The sequence below is a fragment of the Lithobates pipiens genome, unplaced genomic scaffold (genome assembly GCF_037356315.1).
Source record: "Lithobates pipiens isolate NorthernLeopardFrog02 unplaced genomic scaffold, aLitPip1_a1.2 Scaffold_8, whole genome shotgun sequence".
Classification (NCBI taxonomy): Eukaryota; Metazoa; Chordata; class Amphibia; order Anura; family Ranidae; genus Lithobates; species Lithobates pipiens.
The window spans coordinates 172,665,331-172,679,386 of NW_027507903.1; the positions used below are offsets into that span (position 1 = coordinate 172,665,331).

The 14,056-nt window shown below is 40.1% G+C and overlaps 1 protein-coding gene across 4 annotated transcripts in view; it reads right to left on the reverse strand.

Moving 5' to 3' along the window:
• Positions 1-14,056, reverse strand: part of RELN (reelin) — a 651,259-nt gene that overhangs the window by 92,907 nt on the left and 544,296 nt on the right. For all 4 annotated transcript variants that reach the window (XM_077471873.1, XM_077471875.1, XM_077471874.1 and 1 more), the window contains exons 40-42: positions 13,391-13,493; positions 11,504-11,733; positions 10,681-10,901 (exon numbers count right to left, since the gene is read on the reverse strand). In XM_077471873.1, the coding sequence (XP_077327999.1) occupies positions 10,681-10,901; positions 11,504-11,733; positions 13,391-13,493 (554 nt within the window). The remainder of the gene's footprint in view (positions 1-10,680; positions 10,902-11,503; positions 11,734-13,390; positions 13,494-14,056) is intronic.

Sequence of the window (14,056 nt, forward strand, 5' to 3'; positions counted from 1 at the left end):
CACTGGCAAAAGGGGGTGAAAGGGTTAACTAGGGGCAATCAGGGGGTTAAAACCATTACTGGGTAGTATATCGGGGTACCTAGTGCTATAAAAACCTGGCAGTGAACCTAAAAAAATAACTAGCTACCTAGCGACACTAGTGACACTAATGCAGCGATCAGAAAAACGATCGCGTAGTGACACTGGCAAAAGGGGGTGAAAGGGTTAACTAGGGGCAATTAGGGGGTTAAAACCATTATTGGGTAGTATATTGAGGTACCTAGCGCTATAAAAGCCTGGCGGTGAACCTAAAAAAAAAAACTAGCTACCTAGCGACACTAATGCAGCGATCAGAAAAATGATCGCTTAGTGACACTGGCAAAAGGGGGTGAAAGGGTTAACTAGGGGCAATCAGGGGATTAAAACCATTATTGGGTAGTATATCGGGGTACCTAGCGCTATAAAAAACCAGGCGGTGAACCTAAAAAAATAACTAGCTACCTAGCGGCACTAGTGACACTAATGCAGCGATCAGAAAAATGATCGCTTAGTGACACTGGCAAAAGGGGGTGAAAGGGTTAACTAGGGGCAATCAGGGGGTTAAAACCATTATTGGGTAGTATATCGGGGTACCTAGCGATATAAAAACCTGGCGGTGAACCTAAAAAAATAACTAGCTACCTAGCGACACTAGCGACACTAATGCAGCGATCAGAAAAATGATCGCTTAGTGACACTGGCAAAAGGGGGTGAAAGGGTTAACTCTAGGGGCAATCAGGGGGGTTAAACCTTTATTGGGGGGGTAGGGGGCTACCCTGGACCTAACACTAACTGCCCTGACAGTTTTTACTGTTACAACTGACACTGAATGCAGTGATCAGTAAATAAATGATCAATGCAATCAGTGAGACTGTGACTGGGGGGGGGGATCGGGGGGCGGGTTTGTGTACCTATGTGTACCTATGTGTTAGAGTAGTGTTTTGGTGCACTTACTTTTAGTCTTCTCCTCGTAGTCCGGTCAAAAAGACCGCCCGAGGAGAATGACATCACTTCCTCCTTCCTGTGTATACAATACACAGTGGGAGGAAGCTTCTCATTGGCCAGAAGCGATCCAGAGGGGGTGGCCAGAAACCAACGGCCATCCCCTCATCACGGGTCGCTCCTGAAGCGAACTGGACTGCCGTATCCAGCGGGAGGGGGTCCGATCGGACCCCCGATCCGCTGGAAGGCAGGCACGTTCATGTACGTGCTTGTGCCTGCCTGTGCCATTGCGATGACGTACAATGGCAATACGGCGGTCCTTAAGTGGTTAAGGGAGATCCCACAAGCCATTTTATTTTTTTAACTTTCAAACATTTTTATTAGATATATAAAGTTACAGAGTAGGTTACAAAGGAAACAGATTATGCTCTCTTTATCAACTTTAATATTGAAGTACATACAATTGGTGGCTTTGAGTTGTTATAACAACAAATAATCAATAGAAGCCAGTGAGTACTACCCTATTTACCCCAATGGGGTATAACTGTAAATAGGGCATTTAGGTGTGGAGAACATATAAAATATCTTTAATATGTAGGAAGTGAGTAACTTGTGTATATGAAGCAGTTTGATTATTGTAACATTTTTAGAAAAGAACAGTGATCTTACTATTAATTAAGGGTGTTGGTAAATTTCTTTCAACCCACAAGCAATTTTTTTTTACATAAAGAGGGGTTTCCTGATTGTGTACTGACCACTCGTAGAAACTAGCAAAGTTTTAAAGTAGGTGTCAGTAGAAAAAAAAATCTAAGGGAAGAATAATGAAATGGGAGACATAACCTCCTCACCTGAGCTGGCTAAATCCCAGTCCCTAGCCAGCAGCTGAGTTAGTTCAATGGACTGTGGTCTAGAACAGCGGCAAGGGTTGTTGACATGGCATGTTTAATTGGACACAAATGGTGTCTACAACCCCCAGGATGACACCCCCTCATTTACAGAGCATACAACCAATGCAGATCTTCAAGTAAATGTATTATAAATATGTGGGAGCCAAGAACTAGAAGGTCTCTGATGTGAAAAATGTGTCAGTGTCCCCATGGCTACTGCTGTATTCAACTATTATCCATGATGAATGTAGTAGTAGAACATCAATGGATTTGTAGTTTATCAATATCTGGATCTATGCTGTCTCTGGCATTGTCCAGTAATATGGCATTGATTATGTCTTTCCAAAATGTATTGGCTTGCAGCAGCTGTGACATATTTAATATTCAAAAAGAAAGGTTATTCTGAGCAATAGCATCATCCTACTTATCACCTTTACCCGTACAATGTTCTCTCTTGGCACAGATGAATTGTGGGTCCATTTCTAGAGTCCCACTGTGAACCTCCCCTAAGGAGCAGCACTGCAGGGCAGAAGAAGGAAACTGCAGGGGAAGTGGGTTGAGAGCTTTGTACTAATTACATTCTGTGTTTGCGGAAAAATTTGTCTTCATCAATCACTCTCCATGTTCATGCAAGTAGGAAGATGTGAGCAGACAGATTTCTAAGCTGCCAATGCTAATTTTCCAACTAAATGTATTATTGCATAGTACAACCATGCTGTGTTAAACACTTTAACCACTTTAAGACCGGACCATTTTGCTGGTAAATGACCAGAGGTCTTTTTACAATTTGGCACTGCGCTGCTTTAACTGGTAATTGCGCGGTCATGCAATGTTGTACCCAAACAAAATTTGCGTCCTTTTCTTCCCACAAATAGAGCTTTCTTTTGATGGTATTTGATTGCCTCTGCGATTTTTATTTTTTGCGATATAAACGTAAAAAGACCGCAAATTTTGAAAAAAAATGATATTTTCAACTTTTTGTTATTAGAAAAATCCAATAAACTCAATTTTAGTCATACATTTAGGCCAAAATGTATTCAGCCACATGTCTTTGGTATAAAAAAAGTCAATAATTGTATATTTATTGGTTTGCGCAAAAGTTGTCACATCTACAAACTAAGGTACGTTTTCTGGAATTTACGCAGCTTTTAGTTTACGACTGCCTATCTCATTTCTTGAGGTGCTAAAATGGCAGGGCAGTACAAAACCCCCCCAAATGACCCCATTTTGGAAAGTAGACCCCCTAAGGAAATTGATAAGTGGCATGTTGAGCCCATTGAATATTTTATTTTTTTGCCTCAAGCGATTGAATAATGACAAAAAAAAATTTTTTTTTTTTTTTTTACACAAAGTTGTCACTAAATGATATATTGCTCACACATGCTATGGGCATATGTGAAATGACACCCCAAAATAAATTCTGCTGCTTCTCCTGAGTACGGGGATACCACATATGTGGGACTTTTTGGGAGCCTAGCCGCGTACGGGGCCCCGAAAACCAAGAACCGCCTTCAGGTTTTCTAAGGGCGTAAATATTTGACTTCACTCCTCACTACCTATTACAGTTTTGAAGGCCATAAAATGCCAAGATGGCACAAAACCCCCACAAATGACCCCATTTTAGAAAGTAGACACCCCAAGCTATTTGCTGAGAGGCATGTTGAGTCCATGGAATATTTTATATTTTGCCACAAGTTGCGGGAAAATTACAAACTTTATTATTTTTTTTTTTTCTCACAAAGTTGTCACTAAATGATATATTGCTCACGAATGCCATGGGCATATGTGAAATGACACCCCAAAATAAATTCTGCTGCTTCTCCTGAGTACGGGGATACCACACATGTGGGACTTTTTGGGAGCCTAGCCGTGTACGGGGCCCCGAAAACCAAGCACCGCCTTCAGGCTTTCTAAGGGCGTTACAGTTTTGAAGGCCATAAAATGCCAAGATGGCACAAACCCCCCCCCAAATGACCCCATTTTGGAAAGTAGACACCCCTAAATTTAGGGGTACACTAGTGAGACTAGGTAATAAATGGCGGGTGCCCTGAAACTATAAAAAAATAACTAACCAACCAGCGTCACCTGTAACAGTTATATGGTGATCACTGGTGAAAGGGTTAACTAGGGGGCAATCAGGGGGCTTTATGCGGTAGTATATGGGGGTCCCTGGCGCTATAAAAAGCTGCGGCGAACCTAAATACCTACTTGCCTAACTAGCGTCACCTGTGACACTAATACAGCGATCAGAAAAACGATCGCTTATTAGGCTGGGTTCACACTGGAGCGATGCGGGAACGCCACGAATCCGCGGCGGGTTCCCGCATCACATGCCTCCCGGCGGCAGTTCACACTGCCCTATGCGAACTTCTGGGAGTGTCAGTGAAATGTTAATGACACCCCCAGATCAGTTCGCATATCGCAGTGCGATCTGCAAACTCGGATCGCATGGTGTGAACACCCATGCGATCCGATTCTGCTGCGGACCAAAAAAAGGGTCCCGTGCGAGTTTGTGGCGGGTGCGACACGAATTCAGCCATACTATCTGTATGGCTGAACTCGAATCGCACAGAGATCGGATGTGATTTGCACTGCAGTGCGGTGCGAATCACATCCGTTCTCATAAACCGCTGCAATGTGAACCCAGCCTTAGTGACACTGGCGACGGGGGGTGATCACGGGGTTAAACCTTTATTGGGGGGGTTAGGGGGGTACCTTAGAACTAAAGGGGGCTAACCCTAACTGCCCTAACAGTTATTACAGTCACAAATGACACCCGCCGGGTGATCAGGGGGTTAAACCTTTATTAGGTAATAAATGGCGGGTGCCCTGAAACTATAAAAAAATAACTAACCAACCAGCGTCACCTGTAACAGTTATATGGTGATCACTGGTGAAAGGGTTAACTAGGGGGCAATCAGGGGGCTTTATGCGGTAGTATATGGGGGTCCCTGGCGCTATAAAAAGCTGCGGCGAACCTAAATACCTACCTGCCTAACTAGCGTCACCTGTGACACTAATACAGCGATCAGAAAAAACGATCGCTTATTAGGCTGGGTTCACACTGGAGCGATGCGGGAACGCCACGAATCCGCGGCGGGTTCCCGCATCGCATGCCTCCCGGCGGCAATTCACACTGCCCTATGCGAACTGCTGGGAGTGTCAGTGAAATGTTAATGACACCCCCAGATCAGTTCGCATATCGCAGTGCGATCTGCAAACTCGGATCGCATGGTGTGAACACCCATGCGATCCGATTCTGCTGCGGGCCAAAAAAAGGGTCCCGTGCGAATTTGCGGCGGGTGCGATGCGAATTCAGCCATACTATCTGTATGGCTGAACTCGAATCGCACAGAGATCGGATGTGATTTGCACTGCAGTGCGGTGCGAATCACATTCGTTCTCATAAACCGCTGCAATGTGAACCCAGCCTTAGTGACACTGGCAACGGGGGGTGATCACGGGGTTAAACCTTTATTGGGGGGGTTAGGGGGGTACATTAGAACTAAAGGGGGCTAACCCTAACTGCCCTAACAGTTATTACAGTCACAAATGACACCAATGCAAAAAAAAAAAAAAAAAAAATGACATTGGTGTCACTGTGACTGGGGGGCAGGGGTAATTGGGGGGGGGGTGACCTGGGGGGTGTGAGTGTGCCTGGCATGTTCTACTGTGTAGTGTCGTGTTGGTGCAACTCACCGATCCTCTCTCCTCGGTGTCGGAACGAAAAATACCGACACGGAGGAGAGATTACATCACTTCCTCTCCTGTGTTTACATTACAGGAGAGGAAGTGATGTGACGAAGGATTTCTATTTGTCGGGAGCGATCGCGAGGGGGTAGCCATGAATGAATGGCCGTCCCCTCATCCGGGATCGCTCCCGAACGAATACCGACTGCCGCAGGCACCGGGCGGGGGCCCGATCGGGCCCCCGACCGGCGGGAAGGCAAGGACGTACATGTAAGCCCTTATGCCTGCCCGTGCCATTCTGTCGACGTACATCGTCGTGCGGCGGTCGGGAAGTGGTTAAAACATTATTTTGCAGTACAAAATACATTATTAACCACATATAGCAAAATGGAAGCAGTTTAACATGTCTGTTAATAACGTAATAATGAATTAGCAGTATGTGTGTGTTTGTGTGTCTACAAAATAAAGGCCTGAGTGGTTGGCCTTTACCTTATTAGTACATTTCATAAAACACTTATTAGTCAAGCCTGAGATGATACCTATCTCTTAACCACTTTCTAACCGCTGCATGCTGATTTACGTCGGCAGAATGGCACGAGCAGGCAAAAGGGTGTACCTGTACGTTCCTTTGAATTTCCCGCCAAGTGGGAGCGTGCCCACGGGACCCGCAAACTCTATGTTCGCTGGCAGCCCACGGTTGCGGCGAGGAGAAGCAGAACGGGGAGATGCCCATGTAAACAAGGCATTTCCCTGTTCTGCCTAGCAACATAACAGGAATCTACTGCTCCCTGTCATCGGGAGCAGTAATCTCTGTCATGTTGTAGTGAGTCCATCCCCCCTACAGTTAGAACACATCCAGGGAACACACTTAACCCATTGATAGCCCGCTAGTTTTTAACCCCTTCCCTGCCAGCGTCATTTATACAGTAAGCATTGGCTATTTGTAACTCTGATCGCTGTATAAATGTTAATGGTCCCAAAATAGTGTCAAAAGTGTCTGACCTGTCCGCCATAATGTTGCAGTCCCGATAAAAATCACAGATTGTCGCCATTACTAGTAAAAAAAAAATTATAATAAAATGCAATAAATCTATCCCTTATTTTGTAGACCCTATAACTTTGCGCAAACCAATCAATGTATACTTATTGCAATTTGTTTTACCAAAAATATGTAGAAGACTACATATCGGCCTAAACTGTGGAATAAAATTGTTTTTGCATATATTTTTGGGGGATATTTATTATAGCAAAAAGTAAAATATATTGCTTTTTTTTTTCAAAATTGTCAGTCTTTTTTTGTTTATAGTGCAAAAAATAAAAACCGTAGAGGTGATCAAATACCACCAAAAGAAAGCTCTATTTATGAGAAAAAAAGGACGTCAATTTTGTTTCAGTACAACGTTGCATGACTGTGCAATTGTCAGCTAAAGCGACGCAGTGACAAAACGCAAAAAATGCTCTGGTCAGGAAGGGGGTAAATCCTTCTAGGGCTGAACTGGTTAAAATTGCCTTAGAATGGTAATTATATTTCTCTATCTTTGTTTCTGGTGTGTCATAGTTGGCATATAAATATATCTCACACAGTGAATACTCTGTTGTGATATACAGAAACATAGAAACAACAGAAAGAGTGCTGGCAGAAAGTGTCCAAGTGGTCCATCTGGTTTGAGAATCTTTTTTGCTTAGACATTTGAGTGCACCCCAAGCATGTTTAAATTCACTCATTGTTGACTGGCTACCTGCTGGATGTCTACTTCAAGCATCAATTGCTCTTTTGGTTAAAAATCTAAGGTTAGTTTTCCACTTTCCACCTCCTAGCTTGAGGTCATGTCCCCATGTTCTTGATCCTAGTTTCATATGAAAAATATTGCCCTCCTAAACCTTATTTGCAAGCTTAATTTATTTAAAGGTTTCAATCATGGTTCCTCTTTATTTTCTTTCCTTAAGAATGTACATAGTTCCTTAATAGTGCTTGCTGGGCACATATTGGTCCCAGAATACCATAAAAATAAATTAAACTATCATGATTCGTATCTGTTCCTGTGTCTGTAGGGAGAGCAAAACAACATAAAGCATTACAGAAGTAATAAAGAGATTATTGAAAGCGTGGCTCACTTTTTAAATCCTGTTACAGTCTCCAAGAATTCCCACCCCCCCCCTTAATAAATCTGCCCTTTCCCCCCATGTTTTATTTATCCTGATGTGTATTTGCGATTGCACGAGTCCCTAACCCTTTAACTGCCAAAGATGTTTAAGCATTTTTTTATACATATTTAAAAAAAAAAAATAAATGTAGGCCTGAAGATTACATAAAACTCCCATAACAATACAGACATTCTAGAGAATATTTTTTTTATGTCGCACGATATTAGCGCAACAGTGTAATTCACTCAAAATTTCAGTTAAAAATAAGCTAAAGTTAATTTCAGGGCACTCAAATACAATAAATGACCCAATTTTTTGGAAAAATATAAAGCTGTTGCATTAAGTAAACAGATACTCAACATGTCAAGCCTTAAAATTGCATGTACCCATTAATCAGGGACAAACTTATGTACCCTATATTATCCATAGGGGATGCTTTGAAAGCCTCTAGAGAATATTAGTTTAAAGTTAATCCTTAAATAATGGGTTTAGAAATATTGCTCTCACTCTGGCATGCATGGCAATGTGTAACATGTGGAGTAATTGATATTTTCATGCACTGGCACCCCCAATGTGTTTTTTTATAGACTATATATATTTACATTTATAAGTGCGTGTATATATGGGTGAGGGGGGCTCAAACATTTTTGGGGGGAAGAATTTTAAATGCTCAGGTGGAATTGTAATTTTTTACACTTTATTTATTTTACCAGACCAAAGTCCTCTATCTGATGTATTTTTTGGTGGCAGGTTTTCTTTAATGAGAGATCAGGGTGCTGAAAGTCCCCTGATGTCCCACCTGTTCTCCAATGAAGCTGACGGAATGCAGATCATGTTCCATTAGCTCTTCCCCGGCCATACAAGGGGGACTGTGAATGGGGGTGGTGACAAATGAGTGACCCAAGAAGATGGCTGCTATCCTGTAGTAGCAGAAAAAGACAACTTCTCCTGCGCTCTGGTGTCTAGGTCTTCAAAGTGTGATACCGACAGTTTTAAAAGGTAGTGTCAAAAAGGTCTTGCAGCCCTCTTTAGAATATTGGGTATTCAAATACTGGAGAAAACAAAACAAAAAAGGAAGCCGCACTGACCTAGTGCATTACCATAAATAGAGCTTTATTAAAAACAGAACATATAGCAAAATGGCTACTCGCAAACGAGTATTGATAAAAGGCATAATTATTACAATTGGGTCCATCACACCGAACATCCACACGTCCAGATCTGATGTCAGATGAATCGACTAATACCCCAACACAAACGGCTGTGTTGGCTCTGAGGAAAGGGGTTCTCCCCTGAAACGCGTCAGCCGTTTGTGTTGGGGTATTAGTTGTATTGATTATGCCTTTTATCAATACTCGTTTGTGAGTAGCCATTTTGCTATATGTTCTGTTTTTAATAAAGCTCTATTTATGGTAATGCACCAGGTCAGTGTGCCTTCCTTTTTTGTTTTGTTTTATCCTGTAGTAGCACCAGCTACTACAGTGATTTGCAGCCTCCACAACGATCATGCAGGTATGAGAAACACATACATTGTGCCAAGCACAGTTGTGTTGTACTAGCAATCATACCTATAGTTCAGCTTTGAAGATGGAGCATTGGTTGTATAGTCTAATGCTGTCAGCAGCTGATTTTGATCAGGTTTTGAACTGGATGTTTTTGGGTTTGTTGACATAATATTAAAAAAAATATTCAATGCACAATTTACCCAGGCATCTGATTCAAATTCATTCATAAGAACTGAAAAAGGGCACTTTCTGACTTTTTATGTTATGTATGTATTCTGACTGGACCATTAATTAAACTGAAGTCTATTTTAATGTGTGGCTAAAGTCTGGAGTACATATTTTTTTTCTGAAAACATCTGTTTTAATTGTGGAGATAAAATATATTTACTAATTAACCCTTTATAAACATATATATATATATATATATATATATATATATATATATATATATATATATATACAGTATATTGCTATGATGAGCATGCAAAATAAAAATTGATGACTATTTGACTAATGATTGTAATATACCCAAATGTGTGGTTCAGTATGCATTACCAATACAAACAGCTGTAGGCCAGATAAATTGCAATACTGCTGCGACTTGTCAATGACAGTGATAATAAATGAAGTATGTTGCATTGACAAAACCAAATATGTTCCCTCTGGCTGAAGCCTAAAGCCCCCAGAGACCCCTTACAGACTCACATAGACATCTGCCCTACGCAAGTTCCCAAACTCATTAATCCATTTCCTATTTCCTACTAGTAATTCATGAAAATGAATTCAGTTTGCATAGCCCTTTCATTTAATAACTTGTTTTGTGTAAAATAAGGTATAGCCACTGCTGATCATTTCGGAAACTCACAAGTGTGTATATGGTGTCTACCTGGTAAAATAATGAATATATGATGGACCAGTGACAGTGGAAAAAGGGGAGGATCAAAGAACACAGGATCAGATCAAACAGCCTTTTTACACAATGCGGATAATTAACCCCTTAGGTTCCACAGTGAGTATAACAAGCATGCTTTACTGCATATACAAACAGTTTTTACTGTTGTGGGTTTAGTAACACTTTTAAGTAATGTTTTCCATCTCCTTTCTGTAATAAAGAAAATTGAGCAAATACTCCTATTAGTATCTTTTCAATCATCTAATGGTCTACTATCCAATGACCTGTAAAGGATTTCTGGGGTGAAGAGGTTTTCCAATTGTTCAGCAATAATGGAAAACAATGTAAGGTTAGCTACATTAAATCAGCCACATTAAATCCAGCATTTTTTCTTCGCCGTTATAGCCTTTGTGGTGTGCACTACAACTAATGTGTCATAGTCATATGCAAACTACATTTAATGCTAGCTTAACCCTTTTTTTGTGGCTATCACAAAACAAAGGCTTTATTCATTTTCTTACACTTAAAGTAAACAAATAACACATGATGACATTATAGAACTACAATAGAAACAGGTATTTTATTAGAACTACAAGATCACCTTCAAAATCATCCTTGAGGAAGTCTGGATTCTTAGTGCTGACTTTACAAGTGGGGCCAGAGTATCCAGGGTCACAGATACATTTGGTGCCATTGATGCAACTTCCATGACCATTGCACATCTCCTCACACTGAGGACCAATATAAATGTTATCAATGGCCCATGTCACAGGCTTCATTGCAGTTGGATAAAATCCTTGATACCACCGGAACCGAATAGTACTTCAAAAGAACAGAAAAAATGTGAGTTGACTATTTCTGTTGCATATTGTTCAAATATTACTGGTAAAATGCACCTAAAACTTTTACTAACTTTTTTTACTAACAAAATAATAAAAATGCCAACTATGTTCCACAACAATATCTGGCTAGACGATTCAACAAAACCCATAGATAAGAAATGTCATCTAATGTGAGAGGAATTGCTAGACTCTTGTACCAAGGGCACATGGCTGAGGTCTTTTACTTGCTGCTGCAGGTGACCTTTGCAATAATTTTTCTATCATTCTAGGTATGACAAAGGTACTTCAATCTTTTCTGAACTTTAATAAAATATTTGCATCTAGTAATCCATTCTTACACCATCAGAGCTTCTGGTTGTTTTAGAGAACTAGAAACTGGGATGCCTGGAAACATTTTAGCCTCCTGTTACTGTACTTTTAATCCTTTTCCTACTGTAAAGACAAAACAATTCTATTGGATTGGAATTTGTTAGAATGGCCTTGCCTTTGTTCAACTTTTTTTTTTTACATTTTGCTTACTATTTAAATACACACAAATGCAAAGTAAACATATATCCTAAGCTTGCTAGCTATGGAACTTACCCACAAAGATGGAGTTTACCGAAGTTGATGATCTCTCTTCTCCAGCCTTGCATTGTTCCAGCATAATAGGTGCTACTGGGGTGATGCTCTGTGGTGCACAGTGAATTGAGGTGGCTGCTACTGCTGTAACACAGCGGGAGAAGCAAGTGCCATGTGGCACCAAAATCCCGAGAGAACTCCAGTCTTACTGGATCATCAGAATTACTGTCTGTTGTGCAGCCCACATTAATCTGGATCAAATAAGAGCAATGATATTAAAGAAAGTAAAAAAGGTTTGACCGTAAAAACATGTTGTAAAAAATAACAGTTAAACCAGGTATATTCAATGAATGTATACAAAAAATATTGTATACATTCTATGGCAAGGTGACATAACTTAGTAAATAAAGCAACAAATGAAATATAAATGCTATTTGTTCAAAAACAAAAAAGGTGCACACGGAAATAAAATATTTATATTCGATTTGTTCATATTGTTCATTTTGAGATGTACATACAGGTAAATAGAGGGAATGAGTGGTAATCCCCCTAAAGATATTCCATGTTATTAATACTATATTCTGATCTCACTTGTGATATCCCTCCAAGGATTAAGCTGGAACATCTGTAATGCCCAAAGGATGGGGAGGTGTTGCTCTTCCAAACCCCTGGCTATATTACCTAGCAGCTCAATTGCGACATGTGGATCAAAGGCATGGTACCATCCTTGACTGCACCTAACCAGCTTTTGGACCCCACTCTTGTGGTCATTATGCATTTCACAAAATCCCCAACCCTGACAGCATGTCAGGAGTCCCAGCTACTTTGTAGCCCTAACAAAATGCTTCCCACAAATAAGTCCATGCATACAATATGGGATAAGGCCAAGCAGTTGCAGAAAGTAACTGTTTTTACTTTATGCCATACCATATAGTTAAATAAGAACACATCTCAGAGACCTTCCCAATGATATATACTATTACGAATACATGACATCCCATCCAAAGTCTATACCATGGGTCTACTGCAAGATCCTACTTGCAGTGGATGCCACAGGGACCATGGTGACTTAATGCATATGCACTGGCTTTGCCCAAAGCTGCACAAATATTGGATATGGTCACTATCACTCTTAATGGTGCATTTAATACTGATTTCAAACAGTGTATATTAGGTATACTGGATGATGTGGTTTCACAGGAATGTACCATATAGGCAATCTTCAAAACATTATTTCAAGCCCATAAACTCATCATACTACACTGGAAATTGGAACATCCTCCGGCTCTGGAGGAGTGGATACATATAATGGGAACTACCTTGAAATATGAACCCAAATTTATCAACATTGAGGCTGCTTCAATAATAATAATAAAATAATAAAAAAACTTTTATTGCGTACTTCAGCAAGTCAGGAAATCTTACAAAGAGGAAATAATGATATGAAGCTGAGAGGTAAGGCATTAATACCAGGCAAGTACAGAGTGATAAATGAAGACAAACCTTTTCTGGCATGTAATAAAAGGGTGGCAGTTAGACCAAAGATATCTACTTATCAGGGGAGACTGCTCCAAAAAATTTGAAAGGGTATGGGATGGTTGGCTGAATAACCCCGGTCTTGCCCGGTTCCATTTAGTGTCACACAGACTACTGTAGCTACTTACATGATCAACCCATCTATGTTGTTAAACTAAGTGATGTTTATTCTCACCTCTATGGTATGGCAATATCTTATTTGCTTGAGCATGATATTTGAGCTTGTAATTTGACTATGTAGTCTATGTCTATTCCTGTGCATTGTACAATGTCATGCTGTTTTTCATGGATACCATTACACTCTGGAATTTTATAAACTGTACTTTTCATTAAACTTTTTCTAAATTAAAAAAATAGAGGGAATTAGTTTACCTCAAACTGAATGATAGTGCTTTCATCCACATCTAAATCTCTTGTAGTAATGGAATGCTCTCCTACTTCGTTCGAAACAAAAACCATAGCAGAATCTTCCTCCCTAGCATCAAACAAACATCTTCATTACTGGAGTTCCTTTATTTCGAACTAAAGTTAAACACTAGAGATACAATTCATTATCACATAATAGATGCATGTTAATTATTACAAATACATAGAAGACTTATGCTCCGTACACACTCTTGGTTTTTCCGTCCACAAATGTTGCATGTGAGCTTGTTCGCGAAAAGCACCAACTTTCTTTTCTTTTATTTAATTTATAACAATTAATTTTTATTTTAAATGTTTTTATTACATTTTCATAGCACAGCACAAAATCAGAAAAAAATACAGCAGAGTCTTGCAATGGGAGGTAAAGACAAATAAAATGTTAACATTTTGTTGGCTTAAATCAAAATAGTGCTGCAGAACACAATGCACATTAAGGCTTACACACACAGTATATTTGGAGATGTATGCCACTGAGATCTCTGCTTTTACACATTTATACAGTAAATAAGAAACACATTTAGTAAGCCTTTATTGACTAACAGAATAGAGAACTGATACATTTTGCTCTTTGTTTATCTGCCATTTGTGTGGATATCTTGATCTTAGCCTGGT